Source organism: Branchiostoma floridae, chromosome 7, assembly GCF_000003815.2.
Source record: "Branchiostoma floridae strain S238N-H82 chromosome 7, Bfl_VNyyK, whole genome shotgun sequence".
Lineage (NCBI taxonomy): Eukaryota > Metazoa > Chordata > Leptocardii > Amphioxiformes > Branchiostomatidae > Branchiostoma > Branchiostoma floridae.
In genome coordinates this window covers 345,367-367,637 of record NC_049985.1, presented here as the reverse complement: position 1 = coordinate 367,637, position 22,271 = coordinate 345,367, and the positions used below count along the sequence as shown (strand labels likewise).

Genomic DNA, 22,271 nt, shown 5'->3' with positions numbered 1-22,271 from the left:
CCTTCCAAGGTCATGTTCACGTCCACGCCGAAGAGCGAGAGGTCGCGGGGAGCAAGCAGCGAACAGCTTCGCCGGGACAGTAGTGGCAGTATGCTGTCCGACATCGACCAGCTCCGCCGAAATAACAGCACCATATCCGACCGTGAACAGCTCCACCGGGACAGCGGTGTGCTGTCCGACCGTCGGGATAGCAGTAATTTGTCGACCCAAAGTGATCAGGTACGGCGGGACAGCAGTGTACTATCCGGTCAGCTTCGTCGGGATAGCAGTAACCTGTCGACTCAAAGTGATCAGCTACGCCGTAATAGTAGTGTGCTGTCCGACCGCGATCAGCTCCGACGGGACAGCAGTGTGCTATCAAACCGCGCAGATAGCAGTGCCTTGTCGAACGAAAACGGACAGCTACGCCGAGACAGCAACGTGCTGTCCGACCAGCCCCATCGCGACAGCAGTATCATGTCAGCCCAAAGCGATCAGCCCCGCCGGGACAGCAGTGTGCTGTCCGACAACGATCAGCCCCGGAGGGATAGCAGTGTGCTGTCCGATCAGCTCCACCGGAATGACAGCATGCAGTCCGACCGGGGTCAGCTCCGCCGGGACAGCAGCTTGCTGTCCGACCAGGTCCACAGGGATAGCAGTGTGCTGTCTGGACAGCTCCGTCGGGATAGCAGTATGCTGGCTCAGCTACGGCGGGACAGCAGAACCATGTCGACTCAAAGTGACCAGCTACGTCGTGACAGCAGCACGCTGTCCGACCGCTACCCCTCCACTCTCTGTACCAACGACCTTGAAGCCTGGGACTCCCTACCAAGAGGCTACCTCACATCCTCGTCCTCCGGTCTACTGTCTCCACAGAAATCTCAAGAAAAGGGCGACGTCTTGACAAGGGAATCCACTCCGGCGTCTTCCAGAATGTTCGCAGGCTCGGCCGAGCGTAGCCGAGACACCTTCGCGAGAGATTTCCCTTCGATGCCGTCGTTACAGTCCCAGTCTTCTCACCAATCGCACGATGCTAATACTCCTCTAGCAAGGGTTTCTTCAGGGCCATCCGAGTTGACCTCTCAGGAAAAATCTAGTGATATGGACACGTCTCTTAGCAACAAAACGTCGTTTGGGTCCACAACTAAGTTGTTTTCGGCGCCGTCGCAAGAAAGCACTACTTCGAGTCTGCAGACAGTTCAGGAACCAAGTGTCGGAACTACCCCAGTCTTGAGCCCCAGAAGGAGTCACGAAAGCTCAGCAGAAGCCTTGGGATCTCCAAGATCAACGTCGAAGACTTCAACACGGGAATCGTCATCGTTGCTAGGTGGGGTCAGGCACAAGGCAACCGCGATGACGCAAGGGTCAGGCCCGAGCGGAGCCGAGTCGTCGTCGGGATTGCCGGACGACTCCGAAATCCTCCGAAGGCTGACGAACATGAACGAACGGATGTGCAACGAGAACGATCTTCTCCGGAAACAGCTGAAACTGTTCAGGCGCAACGCTGAGCTCAAACAGGTCAGACTTGGTTTATTTTATTTTTCTATTTATTTTGTTATAATCCAAGCGGCATAGCTGGAAAATTAGATAGATTTGTCTGAAATCACCAAATTTGGCACATATCTTCTGCATAGTTGTCATCTTTGTCTTCGACCATTTTCTTTGTAGTCCCTGCATTGAAATTTCTGAAATCTTTATCTGAAATACCATCTTGTAGACTTTTTGTTAAGTCTGAGTTGTGTTGGTACTTCATATACACTGCTTCAGGGAAAATTTCAGTAAAAGCTGGGGGAACCTATTTCCGTTGTTTCTGAACACAGGGTATTTAGAGATATCAAATCAATGGACGGGGTTTAATTTTTAAAATATTGCAATCATTTTCAAAACATACCACCGTCCGTCCCTAAATTCCCAGTTTTGAAGAACACCGGATATAGAATAACCCGCGAATAAAGGTGATATCAGCGTTATATTTCGAATGAAGCTTAAGCAAGTGGGTAGATTTTTCAGGTATTAGTCACTGTCTTCCAGCAGTGACTGAGAAAGCCTGTTTTCTATTACAGATATCCCTCATCAGCCTTGTGATCGCCTGGCACCAGGGCCTTATCTCCGCGGACGAGTGCGAGTCCCTCTCGGAGCTGTCGCAGCTCTCTTCCGAGGACGGCAGCGGCGGCGCCTCGGTGGTGTCGGGACGGAGACTGAGCAGGTGCCTGCAGGAACTTGCCTCCCTCCGTCCACCGCGGGACGCAGCAACGCGCCGTCGTGAGCGGGAGGCGTCAGGTCCCGAGTCCGTCTCGCAGGAGAGCTCGGAACGATCACCGAGAGACGCAGAGACACACCGTCGGGCACGGGAGGCTTCAGACCCCGATGCCGTCTCGTTGGAGAGCTCGGTCCGATCAGCGAGAGAAGCCGGCACGCGCCGTCGGGAACGGAAGGAGACACTCCCCGATCCCGTCTTGGAAGACATCTCGGTACGGTTATCGAGAGACTCGTTGACACGTCGTCGGGCCCAGGACGCATCAGGCCCCGACCCCGTCTGGTTGGAGAGCTCGGTGCGCGAGATCAAGCGGGTTCTGCACCACCTGGAGCGAACTCTGATCGACCTGGACTCGACGGTTCGCGACCACCAGTGTCTGTGGCGCGACGTGAGAAGGCAAGGAACGCTGGCTCTTCCCGCACCCGGCTCAAATGAAGGCGTTTCAGCACCCAGACTGTACATCCCACGCCCCCATGCGGAGCAACAAGGTGCTGCCGGCTTAGGGGAAGGCGTTTCAGCACTGTACACCTCGCGCCCCCATGCGGAACACCCTGGTACTGCTGTCCAGTTTGAGAAAAAGGAGGCAGCTCAACCCAACGACTCTGGTCTTGGAGGGAGCTTTTCTGAGAGGGCAACTTTTCCAGGGGGAGAACAGAAGATGGATAGCAAAGCACGAAGGACGTCCGAAACCCATGACGTCAGAGAAGCCCGGCTACTGGGGGAGGTGTGCCACCAGTTGGAACAGCGCGTGTTGGTGTCCGTCTTTCCGAGACAAAAGATCGATCCTTCCAGGTAACAAACAATCAATCAATCATTTTAGGTCATCATGATAAATCAATCAACACTGGTAACCTGTAATCCACTGAGGCCCCGCAAGGTCACGTGACCTAAGGAACTGGTCAGTCGCTCCTGATGAAGATTGCACACGGGCAGTCACAAATTCGATGCAGCATCTTTCTTGTTGGAACACACTTTAAAAGTTCTCCATGTTATCAACATTGGTTAGATTTCATGTTACATACATTATAATCGAAATTCTTTCTTTCCAATGTAACGTAGCCGTCATCATTCATTCGTTCACCCATTTACTTATTCACTCGTTCCTTTTCCCGCCCAAAGCTTCAGCCTGCGCACCATCGGCGACCTGGTGCGTCTGGAGCGTGACCCGGATGAGAAAGAGTTCCTGACCCGGAAGCTGGGGCGCGTCACGGCCACCTTGCGGCTGTACGGGTTCGACTTCCAGAGACACCCGTTCTTCATGACTGACGTCATGCTGCGCTTCGGCAAGTTCCCCACCGACTGGGACAAGTACAACTTCGTACATCAGAAAGGTACTTATAGCCGTGACTGTGTACGGTACGCGCTCAATGGGCAAGACAGAAAGCATAACATAGGTCACCGTTCGCATTGCAAATAACATATTACCAATATATTGGTTCGATGCGACTGTGATCTAAGGAATCAGCAAACGGCGGCCACAGTGGCCCCAGGTTGCCATAGTAACATGTGTTTCATCTCCAATGTTACAAGATACAGCTGTTGTGTTCTGTCTACAAGGTTACCAGGGCCCCATGCGTTCTATCTCCAAGGTTACCAAAGTACCCGTGTTCTGTCGCCCAGGTTAACATAGTTACTTGTATTCCGTCTCCTAGGTTACTACAGCTGTTGTGTTCCGTTGTTACCAATGTTGCTAAGCTACCATAACTGTTTGTCGTATGTCTCCCAGGTTACCATAGTTACCCGTGTTATGTCCCTAACGTACCATGGTTACCCGTGTTCTGTCCCCAGGTGACCATAGAAACCCGTGTTCTATCCCCAGGTTGCCATAGCTACCCGTGTTCTGTCCCCAGGCCACCATAGTAACCCGTGTTCTGTCCCCAGGTTACCATGGTTACCCGTGTTCTGCCCCCAGGTTACCATAGTTACCCGTGTTCTGTCCCCAGGTTACCATGACCCGGAGCTGCTCCGTGACACGGTGGCCCGTTTGTTTCCCGTTACCATAGTTACCCGTGTTCTGTCCCCAAGTTACCATAGTAATTTGAGTGGCCTTCAGGTCTTGTTACGTGCTGACCATTGAGTAAAAAAAAAAAAAGTAACCCGTGCTTTGTCCTTAGGTTACCATGACCCGGAGCTACTACGTGAGACCGTGGGGCGTCTGGTTCCCGTTACCATAGTTACAAGTGTTCTGTCCCCAGGTTACCATAGTAAACCGTGTTCTGCTCACAGGTTACCATGATAGTTACCCGCCGTCTGGTGCCCGTTACCATAGTTACCAATGTTCTGTCCCCAGGTTACCATAGTTACCAATGTTCTGTCCCCAGGTTACCATGACCCAGAGCTGCTTCGTGAGACGGTGGGCCGTCTGGTTCCCGTTACCATAGTTACCCGTGTTCTGCCCCCAGGTTACCATAGTTACCCGTGTTCTGCCCCCAGGTTACCATAGTAACCCGTGTTCTGTCCCCAGGTTACCATGACCCGGAGCTGCTCCGGGAGGCGGTGGGCCGTCTGGTGCCCGAGCCCTTCCGGTACGACATGCTGGTGGTGCTGGACTGTCTGCTGGCAATGGCGCGGGAGGACGGCTGCTCCATTTTCCTCTGGTGATAACAACAACAGCAATAACAAACATAACAACAATAACAACAACAGCAACAGCAATTGGCCATGGCGCGAGAGGACGGCTGCTCTATATTCCCCTGGTGACAACAACAGCAGCAATTACAATAGCCGCTGTAGTAGACAGAAACCAACAGCAACCATGTTTCCTCAAGCATTCTGTGGTCATGCTCTTATGAGTCGACCTTAAAATCGAAAGTATGCAAAATAAAGTATAGCCTCCTCGTCTCTTTAAAAGCCTCGTGTGTTTGTTTTGTTTCTAAAGAGGACTGCGAATTTGCCCTTTGTGAGTGGGAGTGGTGTGACAGGAGTGGTTGCTTTCGAACGCAGCTGGCCTTGCCTTTCCAACAAGAAACAGCACAATAACGCAAGAGCTGACCAGCTCTGTCCTGCCACTTCCTACTTGATAGGTCACCACAGCGTGTCTGTTACACCTCCAGTAACCATGGTGACAGCAGCCGTCTGGTCTCGGTAAGGGAAAAAGAGGAAGAGGAACAAAGGGAAAGAAAAAAAGAGGAAGAAGCTAAGAACAAAAAGAAAAGGAGAAAGAAGAACAAAACAAAAAAGGGGAAAAGAGGAAGAAGAACCAAAAGACGGAACGGAGAAAACAGTTGTAAGTTTACTTTCTGTGAAGGTAAATATGATCAGTAAACTAAAAATAACTAAACTTGGGCAACAGTTCGAGCTAGTCCTATGCAGGGTAATCAGCGGGGTATGCCGAATATCTAGGCGGCTGCGGTGCCAACAGTTGCCCGTAGAATCTCCCCTGTACCGATGGGAGAGTTTGGTTGTGCGTTCGCCTGAATTTCTTGATCGCCAGATGCTCGTCGAATTTCAAAGTCGTCATATCATTGTGTCCTACCCCTTCACATCCTATCAACAATAGGTCTGCACCCCTCCGAATACCCAAAATGGATCGACCTCGTGTATACGGCCTCCTTCGGTCAATACTAGTACTGACCATGACAAAAACCTAATTGATATCAGTCCTACAGAGTCGGCTGTTGTAAACGTGACATGGTAAATATTAATAAAAAAGCGTTGAAGAGGTTCATCAGTCACGTATGTTTAAGTTACTATCAATTTTCTTCGAACAATGACTGTTTTGACAATGCGTGTGAGGAGTGTGGTGAGGTGTATGTAGGTGAAACGGAAAGGTCTTTGGGGGAACGGAACATGGAACACCAAAAGTCCTTAGACTGTCTGGATAGTAAATCCGCGTTAAGCCAACACCACCTGCAGTCACGTCACTTAGTTACTACCAAGCCAATCTCGGACAATATTGAAATCATTGACCTTGAGGCACGCAAGGCCCACAGAAAGATCAAGGAGGCTATCCACATCCAGCTGGAGGGAGCAAAACTTAACCGCAACGAGGGTTGGGAGCTTCCCAAGTCCTACCTACCTCTTCTCCGCAAGGAGGCGGGGGGAGGGGGCAGATGATCTAATCAAGCCTGGTCTAGTCTCGTATTCTCTCACGAGATTGAGACTAGACCATTCTCCGCGTCCAAGATGTACTGACAGACTTCGAAAATTTGGAGGTACGTTCTCTACCTTTAATAAACAGTCATTGTTCAAAGAAAATTGATAGTAATAAAAAAGCAATCAAAGCTTTTCACTGTTACCGCCCCCGAAGTGTCAGAGGAAGTGTCAAAGTCCTCATTTAGTACTTGGTAAAAATGGCGTCCAACGCAGTTAGCCAGGTAACCGACAAATCTCACGTCTGCCAGGTGTGTTTGGAGGACTTCAAACAGCCTAAAATGCTGCCGTGTCTTCACACCTTCTGCCAGCCGTGTCTGGAGAAGCTCCTGGCCACAGAGCCGGCAGGGAAACTGGACTGTCCAACATGCCGACATGACGTGCCCCTCCCAGAAAATGGCGTTGATGGGCTGGAGTCCAACTTTATCGTTGGGGAAAGAGGCAACATTCTGGAACAACAGCCACAACAACAGCTGCAAGGGCAAAATGCTGATGCAAGAGAGGACGGAGTTCCCTGTACGGTTTGTGGATTCGGCAACTTGGCTCAGTTTTACTGTACGGAATGTACCGAATACATGTGTCAGACGTGTAACGATGTTCACTGTCAATTCAAAGCAACTACGGCACACAAAGTTGTATCAATTCAAGACCTGCAATCCAGACAAGTTGCTACGGACGACGGCCAGGTGAGAACATATTTGCGCTCACCTCAAATCACGCAGGTACGACCGGAAGTACTGCTTGGTGGAGCAAGTCTAATACCCGTCAAAGCCGTTGGGGAAGGGGGCGATGGAGACGTCTACGGAACATTCAATGCTCCAGCCTTGCTGGCTGTCACCGCGGAGGGAGAAATCATAGTGACTGACCATGACAGCAATAGCCTGCAATTTCTGGACAAAGATGGCTCCTTCAAGAAGAAGGTCGATCTGGGGTTCAGGCCGTGGTGCGTGGCGGCACTGACAAACGGTGAGCCGTTGGTGACAGGAGACAGACACAGGATTCACGTACTAGACAAACAGGGGAGGGAGTCACGTATCATCCAGGTGACAGGGGCTGCAGAGACAAGTGAAACTACTAAGGGAGTCGCTGCTGATGGTTTGGGGGGGTATCATTGTCACAATCGGGCACCAGGTTTTCGTACTCAGTCCCAGTGGTGACGTCTTTCTGAAGTTCGGGGACAAAGGTCAAGGTCAGCAACAGCTGGGTCCCTTTCTCTACGTGACCGTCAACAGCAGCAAGGAAATCATCGTCCTTGATTGGGGAAATCACAAGATTGAGATATTTGACGTCATCGGTCGTCGTCTCTACACGCTCGGGTCACATGGCTCGGGACCTGGCCAGCTGCACTACCCCTGTTCCGTCATCACGGACAGCGAGGACAACATCATCGTGGCTGACAGTTGGAACGATCGTGTTTCCGTGTTTAATAAGGACGGCACGTTTATTGGGCACGCGCTGACACGGGAGGAACACGGACTGAACCGTCCACAAGGACTGGCGATGACTCACGACGGGCGTCTGGTCGTTTCTGAATCTTCTTTTTATACCTGGTCGTTTCTGAATCTTCTTTTTATACTGGCCAGTTGAAGTATTTCCAAGTAAAGGATGGAGTCCCTTGTACGGTTTGTAAGGATATGAACTTGGCCGAGTTTTACTGTGAGGACTGCACCGAATGTCTCTGTCAGGCATGTTATTACATCCACCGTCGGTTGAAAGCGACCAAGCCCCACAAAATTCAAGACCTGCAATTCAACCGAGCTTCCACGCAGGTGCGACCGAACGCGGTGATCGGGAATGGCGATGGCAGTTTCAAACTGGTCAAAACGGTCGGGAAGTGGGGCAGTGGAGATGGACAGTTCAAGGTTCCGACTTCGCTTGCCGTCACCGCGGAGGGAGACATTGTTGTTGCTGACCGTGACGTCTGCAATTTCTGGACAAAGATGGGTCTTTCAAGGGGAAAGTCGATCTGGAGTTCAAGCCAAAATGTGTGGCGGCACTGACAAACGGTGAGCTGTTGGTGACAGGAGACGAACACAGGATTCACGTACTGGACAAAGAAGGGAAGGAGTTACGTGTCATCCAGGTGACAGGGGCTGCAAAGAAACGTAAAACTACGAAAGGCGTCGCTGTTGACGGTTTGGGACGCATCATCGTCACTATTGGGCACCAAGTTTGCGTACTCAGTTCCAGTGGTGACGTCATTATGAAGTTCGGGGACAAAGGTCAAGGTTAGCAAAAGTTTGGTTCCTTCCTCCGTGTGACCGTGAACAGCAGCGACCAAATCATCGTCAGTGACTTTGACAACCACAACGTGAAGATATTTGACATGGCCGGCCGTCATCTGTTCACGTGCGGGTCACGTGGCTACGGACCTGGTCAGCTGCATTACCCCTGTTCCGTCATCACGGACGGCGAAGACAACATCATCGTGGCTGACTATTGGAACGATCGCGTTTCCGTGTTCAGTCGGGACGGCATGTTTATCAGGCACGTGCTGACACACGAAGATCACGGACTGTTCAGTCCAACGGGACTGGCGCTGACTCTCGACGAGCATTTGGTCGTTTCTGAATTTTCTTTTTCCAACAGCCATTTGAAGGTTTTGATTATGAAATGAGCTTCTTTCAGTGTTCATCAGATGTAATCTCCTGGATAAGATTGTAGAAGTTGTGAATACAAGGAAAGTTTTATTTGCAAGTTCATGCCCGTAGGCTAATTGCCAGTACTTGGTACAAACAAGATAGGGAATATGAATGTAACAATGAACTGTGATGAATATCATCAATAATGAACTGTGATAAATATTGTTATACAAAGGGACAACTGGAATACTAGTGTTGACTATATCTAGATACAAACCCATACACCCCGTGGTGGTGGGATCACATAATGTAGCAAGTTGTAGGACAGAGCTGGAGATGCTGGTCACAATGTATGTGCCTGTGTTTGTGTTAGAATAAACAGAGCGGTGGTGTGTTTGGCTAGACCATGTGACGGTAAACATCCCGTATTACTTGCAACTAACGCCTTTCTAGCTATGCTTAATTCATCTATGGTTCATTGGCATATATTATCATTACTGCTGGTATGTTAAAATAATGACCGCTCCGTTCCAATAAGTATATCTAGCAATTGTAGCAATTAGCAATTCTATGTAATCCAAATTGTACTCGATTAAAGATTTGGGTTTAGACTCGAGCTCTTTGATTTTGAAGTTTTAACCCAAAGTGATGTACTTCCCTTTTCAATACTTTTTTTAACCATCCACACAATACTGCCGTATATTTGTGATTAAAAAGTTGGTCCATATTCAGACTTTTATTTTCTTCTTGTTGCAAAAAGTCATGAAACGCTACGATACCGGTGAAACTGGTTAGTTATATGGAAAGGACCGTTTATGAAACGGAAAACTGCACCGTCGACAGGGATCTGCGACAGGCTACTTCTGTCACAAGACAGCTGAGTTTTGTACGATTGTCCGCAAGAATGCCCCCAGTCTGCTGTCGTAGACTCGTTGTATCGACTTATAACGACTATGAGAAGCCCTTAAATTTGAGACCTGACATGAAAAATAGATGTACGAGGGGCGTGCAATTAGTAATGGTCCTGACCCATTTCCCATAGCAGGAGATTAATGAAACTTGGCACAGTTATTAGTCTTTCTCTTCATAGGAATCACCCAGAGTTATGCATTTCTCTCATCGTTTGATGCACCTCTGGACACCGATTTTGTAGGACACCCCAGGTTGGTCCTCCAACTGATGCCTCATCAATGGCACAAGAGGGACGACCAGGTCTGGGAGCTGTTTCCACAGACTTCCAGCCACGTTTGAATTCAGGATGCCAGCGTTTTACAAGGTCATATTATGGGGCATCATCACCATAAGTTTCATTTATTTCATCAAAAGTCTTCTTTGGTGTGCGTCCTTTCAAATACAAAAACCGGATCACTGCGCGACACTCAACTGGTTCCATTTCACACCTGGTCCATTTCGCACCTGACTAAGTTCAAACACCAGTAGATCAGAAACCACAATTAGTTCAGAGCTGTCTTTTGCAACATAACCCATAGAGATATGAATTATTACACATACAAAATTTCATTTAGATCAGACAACTGGAAGTGGGTCAGGACCATTACTTATTGCACGCCCCTCGTACACTACCTGTCGTGGTTATGAGTATTAGCTAGGCCTGTCTATCACGAAGTCCAAAGGTATGCCATGCTAAACTTTTGAACCTTGTTATCGACGGACGGATGATGTAATGTTGAAACCAGCAGTGCCAGTGAGATGTTTGTCCAGACCTGTGTTTGTTTATGCCACGAGCACAAAGCTAACAAGGAGACCAGTACAGATTGCCAGTTTTACAAGTGTTCTCTCAGCGGTTCGCCATGTTGAGGGTCTGTGAGAAACTCCGTGAGGCGGACGCGAAGGGCAGGAGGTACGGACTAGCCCGTGCGGAGACAGGCTACCTCCGTGCCCTGGTGGACGCCATGGCTGACATGGACAGGCTGGCGGAAGTGGAGCTGCTCAAAAGTCTGGGCGACGTGAACTTGGAGAAGGGAAGACTCGGGAAGGACGTAGGGAAGTTCAACAGGGCTTTGGCGCTTTACATAGCTGCTGTGGTCCGGTGTGACCATCGGGATCAGGGAGAAGGTATAGAACACCGATACGAATACGCGGAGAAACTTTTACAAAGGGTGTTGTCAAAGGGGTCACAGGGTAAAGAACAGCCAACAAAAGACAATGAGACGACTACACCTGCAAAGGTGGCAGCAAAGTTTCAAGACCTGGACAAGAAATGGGCTGCCGGTGGTAACACAGACTCTGTGCTGGTTGGATACGCACAGTTGTTGGTAGAGGGAATTGTAAAGGACAATAGCATGTTAGAAACAGAAGCGATGAAAAGCCTCGGTGACGTGTACCTGAAAAGAGGAACAGAAACTCTGGACACTAGAGACTTGACCAGAGCGTCTGCTCTGTACAACAAGGCACTGGCGCGGTGTCACAACGTTCAGGGGACAGTTGTCCTTGTTCATCGCTTACTGCATACGACAAAAATCAGGCAGGACATAACCATACAAAACATCAAGGTGAGTGAACTATGCAGACATTGAACGGAAAATCATGAAACAGAAGTATTTAGTTGGTAAGTTTTCCAGTAGAACGATAGTAACTTATTTCATGATCATTGACATGGCAGCTCATTGTTTTTCTTGTACCTACAAGGTTATGATTTCGTTTCGTGTGTTCTGTATTTTTAGGAAAAAATAGTGAGTGTATTTTCACCATGTTTGTTCTGGCTTGTCGAAGGACGACATGACGACAATCAAGAATCCATTCAATTATTCCTATACCAAGAGCCAGTCATCACATTTACAACATACACACGAAAAAATTATGCGTTTGAAAACTCGATCTCACAGCAGTTTATTATTCATGACTTGTTAACGTAGAGGTCAGCACGTACGCAGCGACAACATGACGTCAGAGGGCGGAAGGACCACGTCTTTCCCTCCTCAGCTACTCCCTCTAGCGACGTCATCGATGACGGCACGAGCCGTCTGCACAGGTAGGTACAGGGAAGGCTGGTTATTTCTGATTTGATTTTGACTATCTTTGTATCAGGTATCTACAGACTGTTACATGTATATGAATTGAAGAATAATCATAAAATAGACATTTTATTATTCCTTATCAGTGCCCCGGAACTGCAGAAAGCTGAAAACGCGATACGAGTTGACGATGACAAGTTAGTGTCACTCATTTCTTTTTTGGTTTTTCATAAGTGTTTGAAATGAAATGATCCTTTGATATAAGTTCTTATCATTGTAACTTGTTAAAAAGATTGTAATTGTAGGAGTTGAACCTTAACGCTTTAAATCAAGCTTTATCATATGATAAAAATATGCGAAGATAACACAAAATCTGTTTGTCGAATCTGTTTTTTGGGCAGGTGTCATAGTGGGAAGGAAAATGTAAGGATTGTAGGATTCGGACCCGTTCGTAAACTACTCCCAAAAATCTTAACTTACAATTATCACCAGTTAATCCAATTAGTCTAAATGACTTGTGCATAATATACATTAACCCATTTAGGACATGTGATTCATGACAACCTTATTTTTCTTTACAGAAGAACAACAGGACAAGTTTCAAACGCAACACAGGGCGACGGGGACAGGTTTGAAATTTTACATTAGTGTGAAAAAAGAACGCAATGCCCATTTCTACCTTGCCAAACAGCAGTAAGCAAAGTGTCACTAATGAAAAGTACTGGATAGTAGTTGAAACGTCTGACCGGTTCTAAAATCATATCCAGTTGCTCGAGTAACTACTTTTGGCGTAGCAGTAAACAAAGTTTAAGAATGCTAGAATTTTAAAACTGTTATCAGTACATGATCTCATAGTAATGAAAAATAGTTCCCCTTTACTTCAGTAGCGTTTTACCACCAGAATAGATGAAATTCGTACTAATAAATCATTTTGTAGAGTTTTAAATTTTGTGTTACTTTGTGAATGGTATGCATTTCGTTGTTACAGAACATATGAAGAACATCTACAGGAGGGCTGCAATGCCATGAAAAGTGGAGACCTGGACACAGCAGAACAAAGCTTTGCAGCTGCGCTTAAGACCGTTCATGTTAAAGGTAAGACTTACATAAATTATCATCAATTAGTCAAATTAGTCTACCATGCCTCTAGTTCTGAAGATCCTCCGTATTATATCAATGATGTAAACAGGGTCCTCATTTGTATCGGTACCAAAAACATCCAAATTGTGCTGCATGTTCACACTCAAAAGGCTACAGACAAGAGAATAAGAATACAACATTACGATCATCATGATTTGTAACATTTGTTACAGGTCAACACAGGAAGGAGGCAGAGCCCCTGTACAAGCTGGGCGAAGTCTATCTGAAGAGAGGAATCCAGTCAAAGGACGGAGGCGACTTCACCAAGGCTGCAGCACTCTGTAATGCAGCACTGGTAAGGTCAAGGAGAGAAGACATAGGGGAAAGAATTCAGAAAATAACTCAAGTATTTGTCAAGGAAGTCCTGAAGATGGAACAGAAGGTAGACAGTGATGATACAGAGAAATACAAATTGAGTTTGAAGGCTGATAGGGACTACGTAGAAAAAGAGATCAAAAGAATTGAACAAGAGGTAGATCCATATAGTGTTGATGAGAATGACCCTAAGATAAAAGAAGTGGAGATGCAGAGAGTGGAAGCAATTAAAGCATTGTTTCAGACACTTGTTGATCAGCGTAAAACGTTCATAGCTGGCCTTGTAGATGAATGCATGGAGGTAATGGGTCCCCCTCCCTGTAAGTACGCAATGATAGGTTTGGGTTCACAAGCCACAGGGTTGGTAACTCCATACTCTGATCTGGAGTTTGCCATTTTAGTAGAGGAGGAAACCGAACATAACGTTAGTTATTTCCGCAATCTTACTCATTATTTGCATCTCAAAGTGATAAATCTGGGAGAAACCATTTTCCCGGCCATGGGGATTAAGTCTCTGAATGATTTCTACTCAAACGACCCACTGGACAGCTGGTTTTATGACTCAGTAACACCGCGCGGTTTTGCGTTCGATGGAGCCATGCCGCATGCATGCAAGACTCCATTGGGCAGAGGTAGAAATAACACAGTATCAAGTGAACTTATTCACACTCCAAGCAACATGACCAACATCCTAAAAGACGACCTTACGTACCATTTAAAGAAAGGCTACCACCTTGCTAGTGTACTTGGAAATGTGTCCTTTATCGCAGGAGATCAGGGCTTGGTCGATGAGTACAGGTCGTTATGGACTCAGCAACTGGAAGAAAACGACCGGACAGTTCATTTGTTAATGGCAGATATTGTGCTGAGTGACAATGTACCACTGTTTCAGACCCAGGTTCTTACTGCGAGGCTGCTGAATGTAAAAAAGGAAATATATCGATTTTCGAGTCTTGCAGTGTCCTATTGGGCGCTACTTTATGGCATAGAACCGACCACAATCTGGGAGACTATTCAGAACCTAAGAGACAGTGGAGTCGTCAGTAGTGAGAACGCACATCACTTGATGGTGCTGGTCAGTATCTCAGCAGAACTGAGGCGGCGGACATACATGAATAACCGTGGGCAGGTGGAGAACATGTCAATCTTATCGTCAATATCGTCCGATACGGGCATTGGGGAGAAATTACGGAAAGTGTTTTACATCTCAAATACAAAGCAGCTCATGAGGTACTATTACACAGAGAGACCCCTGAAGCACTTTATTTCACATCTGGCCAATTCTCAGCACTTGGAAAAGCCACCGATCTTCTTTGACAATTCTTCAAAACTGCAAGCAGAGGTATATAAAAGTCTGTGCGATTTTCACCATTTCTTGACATGCACAGAGCAAACACTGCACAATTATCTATCGAAACATGGTGACAACACTACACATAGTGATGTTGCCGACTCACTTAACAACTTGGGTATGGCTTGGACGAACCTTGGTGATCATAGACAGGCAGTCAACTATCGTCGACAGACACTACAGATGAAGCGGAGTATCTATGGTGAGGACACGGCGCATCCTGACATCGCCGACTCACTTAACAACTTGGGTGCCGCCTGGAGTGAGCTTGGTGATAACAGAAATGCGGTCAGCTATTTTGAACAGTCACTACAGATGAACCGGAGTATCTATGGTGAGGACACTGCACATCCTTGCATCGCCATCTCAATTAACAACTTGGGTACCGCCTGGAAAACCCTTGGGGATCACAGAAAGGCGACCAGCTATTATGAGCAGGCACTACAGATGAACCGGAGTTTCTTTGGTGAGGACACTGCACATCCTGACATCGCCGCCTCACTTAATAACTTGGGCGGAGCCTGGTACGACCTTTTTGATTACAGAAAGGCGGTCAGCTATCATGAACAGGCACTACAGATGAGGCGGACTATCTATGGTGAGAACACTGCACATCCTGATATCGCCGGCTCACTTAACAACTTGGGTAACGCCTGGAGTGACCTTGGGAATCAACGAAAGGCGGTCATCTATTATGAACAGTCACGTCAGATGATGCGGCGTATCTATGGTGAGGAAACTGCACATCCTGACATCGTGAAATCGCTTAATAACTTGGGTACCGCCTGGACAAAGCTTGGCAACTGTAAAAAGGCTGTTACCTATCATGAACATGTACTACAGATGGAAAAGATTGTTTATGGTGAGAACACTGCACATCCTATCATCGCCAGCTCACTTAACAACTTGGGTATCGCCTGGAGAAAACTTGGTGATAACAGAAAGGCGGTCAGCTATGATGAACAGTCACTACGGATGAGGCAGAGTGTCTATGGTGAGAACACTGCACATCCTGACATCGCCGCCTCACTTCACAACTTAGGTAACGGATGGGTAAACCTTGGTGATTACAGAAAGGCGGTCAGCTATCATGAACAGGCACTACAGATGACACGGAGTATCTTTTGTGAGGACACTGCACATCCTGACATCGCCAGATCACTTAACAGCTTAGGTATCGACTGGAGAAAACTTGGTGATCACAGGAAGGCTGTCAACTATCATGAACAGGCACTACAGATGGTGCGGAGTATCTTTGGTGAGGACACTGCACATCCTGACATCGCCGACTCACTTCACAACTTGGGTAAATCCTGGGGAGACCTTGGTGATTACAGAAAGGCCGCAAGCTATATTGAGCAAGCACTTCAGATGAGGCGGAGAATCCATGGCGAAGACACAGAACATCCTGACATCGACGTCTCACTTAAGACTTTGCGCATTCTTAGATACATCTTAGTGATTACAGACATACACACAGCATTGATAGAATAAAGGAACAGTATAAGAGCCTCAAATAAGTACAAAATGCAATTAGAACAAAATGCCCCGTACATAATAGCTCTACATGGACTTCTCTACCGTTAAGTTGAGGTCACATTTCACCGGTGCTCGTCAGGGATGTAGCCCCGGTCGGGCCCAGAAGCCACAATTTTGTCCGAGTGAATTGAACGGATACTGGGGTACTCCTTGGTGTACTCACCGGTGCTAGGTCACGGCGTCTATTTGTTACCGAGTCCTGGGTTGAACAAACAAACTCTGGAACGTCTGAAAAGAGACGATGCAACACGATAAAGGAATTCAAAAGTAAACTGCAGGCACAATGGAATAACGATTGATTTTATTTCTAGCGATCCTTACCCGAAGATAGGAACTTACGTAATTGATATTGTACAAGTAATTGTGCTAATTTGTCTTAAAGTTAACAGTTGTGTTTTTACTGTTCCCAGGAACTTCTGAAAAATAGGGCTCAGTAACGACCTGAGAATGTATCTCCTGGCTAGATTAAATAAATGAAATTGTATAACCCGAACGGTGTGGTGCAACACAATATATCTCTCTGCCGTAAACTAGTTAACACTTAAATTTGTTTGTTTTAGATAATGTGCTCAACGGAGTTTTCTTTTTGCCTTCGTTGGCGCTACACGTACATTCCGTGTGTGTTTTAGACGTGTTCACCACGTTTATTTCTACACATTTGAGCTTTACCTTGACAACAGGAGGGCAGTATTGCGCATGCCCAAACTCAATAATAAAATGGTAGGGGTCTGAATCAGCTAGGGTATGTGGGCTGCTTTCACTATACAGTCTTTTGTAAAGATATCAGATTATATAGGCTTCATAGAAAATTCGGCGTCATCACATGGGCACTATGATGGGATGACGAGGAAACAGTTGTTTTATTTTACTGAAATTTAGCTGCTGTGAAGGGTGTCGTTGTACAGGCTTTCGTTGTGATTGCCACTGTTTTCTTTGATCTTCACTGCTGTACGATTTATACGATGACCAGTTTGCTTTGTGAAGAGAATTTAGAAAGAATGTGATTTAGGTTAAGAAGTTAGAAAGTAAGCAGGTCACTTTGTAAAAAGATTTCTATATATGAACAGGTCTTGAATATGTCAGCTGAGGTACTGTGTCACTATATTTCTGTTATGTGAATAAACAAGGTCATCAACTTATTAGTGGCGTGAATTGACATTTAAACGAGTATATATATATAAGTTAAAAGTGGGCTTTGTGTCTGCTGTTTAGCTTATGTAACGTTATATATCTTAAAATTTGTAGCTAGTATATTACTTTTAATTGTAAATCATACTGCAGTTCATCCACGGAAGGCTGCCACTGCATGTTGTGCAAACCTCTTCGTAATAAAACATTCATTTACAAAAATTCCTTTATTAGATATTTCAGTGGATTGTTTTTGAATGAAATGACACATAATTCCCTTTTTATTTTACACCACAATACAATACAGGTGAAACATATCGTAGGTCACAACATACAAATACATGATATTACAAATAACCTTAACTGACACCACAAAGGAACTGTATCTCTCTGGACTAGAACAAGTCTCTTCTGAGAACCCTGTATGCAAATCAGCTCGATCCCTTGTGGCAGAGTGCTTGACCTTCGTTTCTCTGACCCCTACCCATCTACTAAATATCACCAGGATCCATCAAAGTCTTCTCGAGTTATGCTGCTCACACATACACACAATCACACACACATACGCGCACACACACATACATACACACACACACACACACACACACACACACACACACACACACACACACACACACACACACACATAAGAGAACAGGAACACCTGGCCATTTTGACCTTTTTTACCACAGTTTAGTGGTTCCTTATCTTCCGGATTTTATCGGTCCCCTTATCAGTGGTCTAGGCAGCTTTGACTGTACTGCATAGGATCATATCCTTATTATATATAATGGATCACAACGGTGTAAGATATCTAAATACGTTTTACACTCAAGAATTTACTGTTTGTATACAAAACGCTGGGTCACCTATTTCCACCCTATTTCCGCGGGATAACCTATATCCGTTGTTTTTTAAACATAGTATAAGTCGACGAATGGTAGTTTTAAGCTCCAACATTCTAAAAAGATATGTTGAAAATATTGCAATATGAAATCACCGTCCATCGATATGATATCCCTACGTAACTTTTTGTTAAAGCCACGGATATAGGATACCTGTCGGATAAAGGTGAAGTGGCGCTACATTTACATGCCAAGGTATACTTTCTAGTCATGATACATGTGTAGGGAATAAAGTACATTTTCTTTTAGAATGCCCACTGTACACCGAGATGCGCAAATATCTCATAAGTACAATACAACTAGATAATAAATATGCGTGTTTAAGCAAGGACGAAATGTTTAACTACATTATGTCGACTAATAAATAGAACGTACTGGAAAAGCTCTGTACATTTGTTTACACAAGTTTCAAAAAGAGTAAAGAGACTATGTAGATTTTAGATGATATAAGATGTAACCTGTTTCACGTATACTTAAGTTATCCATGCCAACTCAATGCATTTATCCCATGTTGGGCAGGAATATGCAATAAAGATCATTGTTATTGCCATTGATAAGGCACTACGGCTAATTTGCCCAGAAAAGCCACAAGGATCACGAGCAGGGAGGACATGCCAATAGCGGGTCCGGCATTGGCTTGCGTCATTTCGGGCTGTCCACGTGTGGTGCTACTCGACCCGCCCGAGTCAGCACTTGTGCTCCCCTGAACACTGTTAGCTGTTGGAGTGGCATCTGGTGGAGACGTCGCTGTCTGCGCACACACCATTTCAGCGACGCTCACGTTTTGGAGCAAGCTTTTGTCTGCAAGGCTAGCGGGCCCTGCACATATGATCTGGCTTTCAAACGCGTGAGACCCATTCATCTTTTGCTTAAAGGGAGCCATCCTACAGTCACACTGCCACGGGTTGTCGCTGATTATGGCAGATGCAAAGGAGGCCAGTTTGTCGTATGCTGTGGCTGGTAGGGTCTCCATACGGTTTTCTCCCATCTCGACGGACGACCACCACGTAATTGTCGGGAACGCTCCAACTGGAAAAGCGCCGCTGATGCTGTTTTTCGACAATAAAATATACTGGATCTGGTACTGATTCACGAAGGTGCCATCCGGAATGGTGCTGATCTTGTTCTCCGACATTGACAAGAGTTTGAGCCTTCCATTGTGGTAGAAGGTGCGGGATTCGATGCTGGTGATTTTGTTAGAATCCAGAGTGAGGGTTTCTAAACTGTAGAGCCCGTTAAACATGTCCGAACTGAGGCTGGTCAGGAGGTTCTGATGAAGGTTTAAGACCTTCAGGTTGCCGAGTAGCGCGAACGGGTTCCCTTGGATGGATGATATCGAGCAACCGTTGAGGTACAAGTTCACCAGGTTACCCAGCCCAGCAAACATGGTGCCGACCAGGCTCTCGAAGTAGTTTATGCTCAGAGCCAAGGTCTCCAGATTGTCGAGTCCCGCGAAGGCGTCAACCGCGAGGGAGTTGATGCGGTTTCTGAACAGCTCAAGCCGACGTAAGTTTGTCAGGTTGGCGAATGTTCTACTGTCGATGCGTGACAACGAGTTATCGCTAAGATCTAGGTATTCGAGGCTCCCGTAGCGGGAAAAGTTGTCCCGGTGGACGGCTTCCATCCAGTTCTGGTCCAGGAGGAGGGCGGTGATGTTGGAGGGCAGGTCCTGCGGGACGCCGGTGAGCTGCTCGTTACTGCGGCAAACGCAGGCTGGTGTCGTTGCACAAGAACTGCTTACTGTGATAAATGATAAATATAACGTTCATAGATTCGAAAACAATGTCATTAGGTTGGTAGGTTGTAGGATAGCAGTAATCTCCAAGCAGATTCCTCCGGTGGCATAAAACAGTTACATAAGCTGAAGTCCTTCCCCAGCTTATGTTACTGGTTTATGCCACCGGAGGGAATCTGCTTGGAGATTAGGATAGCAGAGGTTTCGTTTATACAACTATTTAAGCTGACGTTTCTATGCCAATCAGGCATGTTCTTTAGAGCTTCTATGTGGAGTTCCGATTCTCGTTGCTATATGTAGCCGATGTAGGTGGCGCTTTTGCGGCGAGAACACAAATCCAGTTATGAACCACGACGAGAGGGGATAAAAATGTAGCCACGTTTGGGATTGTGTTCTTTCCGCATAGCGCCACCTACATCAGCAACATAAAGCTGCAATAAACAGAATTTTCGTTAGAAGCTCTCAGGAAGATGTCTGAAACGTCAGCTAATATATAACCGACATCTATCGCACGGTAGGAATTTGGAGCCGCATAGTTAGTTCATAACTTTTATTCTGCCTGCTAATTATATAAGAGACTTACTCAGATATCTTACTGACTGTGGCGATAGACTTCGGTTAGCTTAGAAATGAGAGCACTCTTCTATATATTATATTATATCATATCACATTTAAGAATTTCGCAACAAATTCATATATTTCTAACATGTATGCACCTGGTAGTATGCTGCTGCAGGCTGCAGTTGCCGGCCTGCTCTCTTTCAGGACGATTAGCAGCAGGATCATCACTCTTCTCATGCCGCTGTACATGTTTCCTAATAATGAAGAGGGTTTAGACAATGGCTTACTAATTCTTTTCCACCTCAAAATAACCCAATCAGGGCCATTGTTGCGGAAAAGCTCAATAAATAGATCAATGTATTCCCTAATTTCATGTTATTCTAGTTATATCAAACGTAATACATGTATATCATATCCTCCGCAAACATTTTAATTGCGGGAATATTGGTCACGTACGTGGCAAAACCCCATGTACACGCAAATACATTGTTTAGTGAAACTCCCCTCCCCCTTTCTGGCGGTTTTCAGGTCAACCATTCATAATTTATGTCCGATATGATCAGGTCAGTCACAGCACACACTGTAGACAGGTCGCCAGTTCAACCAGTTTGGTAATAAGGATTTTATGTACAGACGCCCCCCCCCCCCACTTTTTTCAAACAAAAAAATACGTATTTTTATTGCTGGACCTGTTCGTAGAAATATATGCAAATCCTAGACGTTCAGTAGTCCCATGAGATGTATTAAAATTTCATGACACATGTGTTGCTATGGCAAACTGGACATGACAGTATCCCTGCACGCGATGGTTCTGAATGTAGACCACGGGCAGTTAAAAAAGGTCACATTTCACAAAGGGGAACGAAAAAACTACGACAAAAATGGCATGCTTTGTGCATATTTATCGGCAAAAACTTTGTCTTTTCGGGCCCACGGTAGGAAATGTGACGTAGGTCTAAGCGAGGTGTCAATGCCCTCTGTGGCAACAATCCCCCGCAGCACTCTTCAGCCTTGGCATTTTGGCTTATCGCGTCTCTACGGAAATTACAAAGCAGTGGCGATCAAAACACTTACATATAACGATAAGAAAGCAAGACATACATGGGTTAAACAAAAATGAAAAGCCATGTAGAATTCAAAGGAGGTTATGTGAAGTGTTTGGTCAAACTTTCAATAATTTGACGACAGCGAATTGAGGACATTGCCGTGTAGTCCAAAACTTCAGTTTTTCAATGTTTTGACAGAAAAAAAAGATTTCGCAGTACCTTGTCGGGGGAAGTCAGTTCAATTATAACCTGGCTAAATATCATATCATACCGTACGATAAGAAAAAAACAACAACAATTGGTACGAAGTGTTTGACCTCACGCGACGGAAGGTCATTGTCCCTGAAAGTAGGGCACGAGCCATGTTGGATTTACACTTGTTCGTATCCTTAGTAAATGCTATTTTACTGTTCTCAGCTTTGTGAGAGTTGTTTGGTATTTCGTCTGTCCATTCTTGAATTTAGTCAACAAACCGCTAATATAATGAAGGTTTGAGTAGCGAGGAAGTCCTCACAAAATGATAAAATCTGTTGACCTTGCTTTAAGTGCTAATGACATAGTCCGAAGTACTATCTGCACATCCAGGTCAGTAGTGCTTGCTGAGGCAAAATTTGAGGTACATGTATGCAGAGTACAGGTGTTTCAAATGCAGTTTGACCCGAGCAG

General features: G+C 46.0%; 3 protein-coding genes across 3 annotated transcripts; 2 read left to right on the top strand and 1 right to left on the bottom strand.

The window, feature by feature from the left end:
- Nucleotides 1-6,450: 6,450 nt before the first annotated feature.
- Nucleotides 6,451-12,533, top strand: LOC118419218 (tripartite motif-containing protein 3-like). Its single transcript, XM_035825568.1, has 7 exons — nucleotides 6,451-7,371; nucleotides 7,499-7,849; nucleotides 8,098-8,288; nucleotides 8,600-8,888; nucleotides 11,052-11,423; nucleotides 11,787-11,902; nucleotides 12,467-12,533. The coding sequence occupies exons 1-7, from the start codon at nucleotides 6,529-6,531 to the stop codon at nucleotides 12,531-12,533; spliced, it is 2,229 nt and encodes a 742-aa protein (XP_035681461.1). The 5' UTR covers nucleotides 6,451-6,528.
- Nucleotides 12,534-12,865: 332 nt separating this feature from the next.
- LOC118419217 lies at nucleotides 12,866-16,667 on the top strand. Its single transcript, XM_035825567.1, has 3 exons — nucleotides 12,866-12,980; nucleotides 13,199-13,764; nucleotides 16,641-16,667. Exons 1-3 carry the CDS (start codon nucleotides 12,911-12,913, stop codon nucleotides 16,665-16,667), a joined length of 663 nt encoding a protein of 220 aa, XP_035681460.1. The 5' UTR covers nucleotides 12,866-12,910.
- A 2,137-nt stretch (nucleotides 16,668-18,804) lies between these two features.
- LOC118419216 (carboxypeptidase N subunit 2-like) lies at nucleotides 18,805-20,402 on the bottom strand. Its single transcript, XM_035825566.1, has 2 exons — nucleotides 20,378-20,402; nucleotides 18,805-20,003 (listed from the first exon to the last, which is right to left on the bottom strand). Exons 1-2 carry the CDS (start codon nucleotides 20,400-20,402, stop codon nucleotides 18,805-18,807), a joined length of 1,224 nt encoding a protein of 407 aa, XP_035681459.1.
- Nucleotides 20,403-22,271: the final 1,869 nt, after the last annotated feature.

Excerpts from the sequence above, each read along its gene's own strand:
- LOC118419218 (XM_035825568.1), top strand. The coding sequence starts at position 6,529 with ATGGCGTCCAACGCAGTTAGCCAGGTAACCGACAAATCTCACGTCTGC. Across the intron at positions 7,372-7,498 it reads GGGAGTCACGTATCATCCAG|TTCGGGGACAAAGGTCAAGG; the intron begins GTGACAGGGGCT and ends GTCTTTCTGAAG. Across the intron at positions 8,289-8,599 it reads ATGGGTCTTTCAAGGGGAAA|CAGCGACCAAATCATCGTCA; the intron begins GTCGATCTGGAG and ends GACCGTGAACAG.
- LOC118419217 (XM_035825567.1), top strand. The coding sequence starts at position 12,911 with ATGAAAAGTGGAGACCTGGACACAGCAGAACAAAGCTTTGCAGCTGCG. Across the intron at positions 12,981-13,198 it reads TAAGACCGTTCATGTTAAAG|GTCAACACAGGAAGGAGGCA; the intron begins GTAAGACTTACA and ends CATTTGTTACAG. Across the intron at positions 13,765-16,640 it reads AGGAGGAAACCGAACATAAC|GAACTTCTGAAAAATAGGGC; the intron begins GTTAGTTATTTC and ends TACTGTTCCCAG.
- LOC118419216 (XM_035825566.1), bottom strand. The coding sequence starts at position 20,402 with ATGCGGAAAGAACACAATCCCAAAC. Across the intron at positions 20,004-20,377 it reads GAAAGAACACAATCCCAAAC|TAAGCAGTTCTTGTGCAACG; the intron begins GTGGCTACATTT and ends CATTTATCACAG.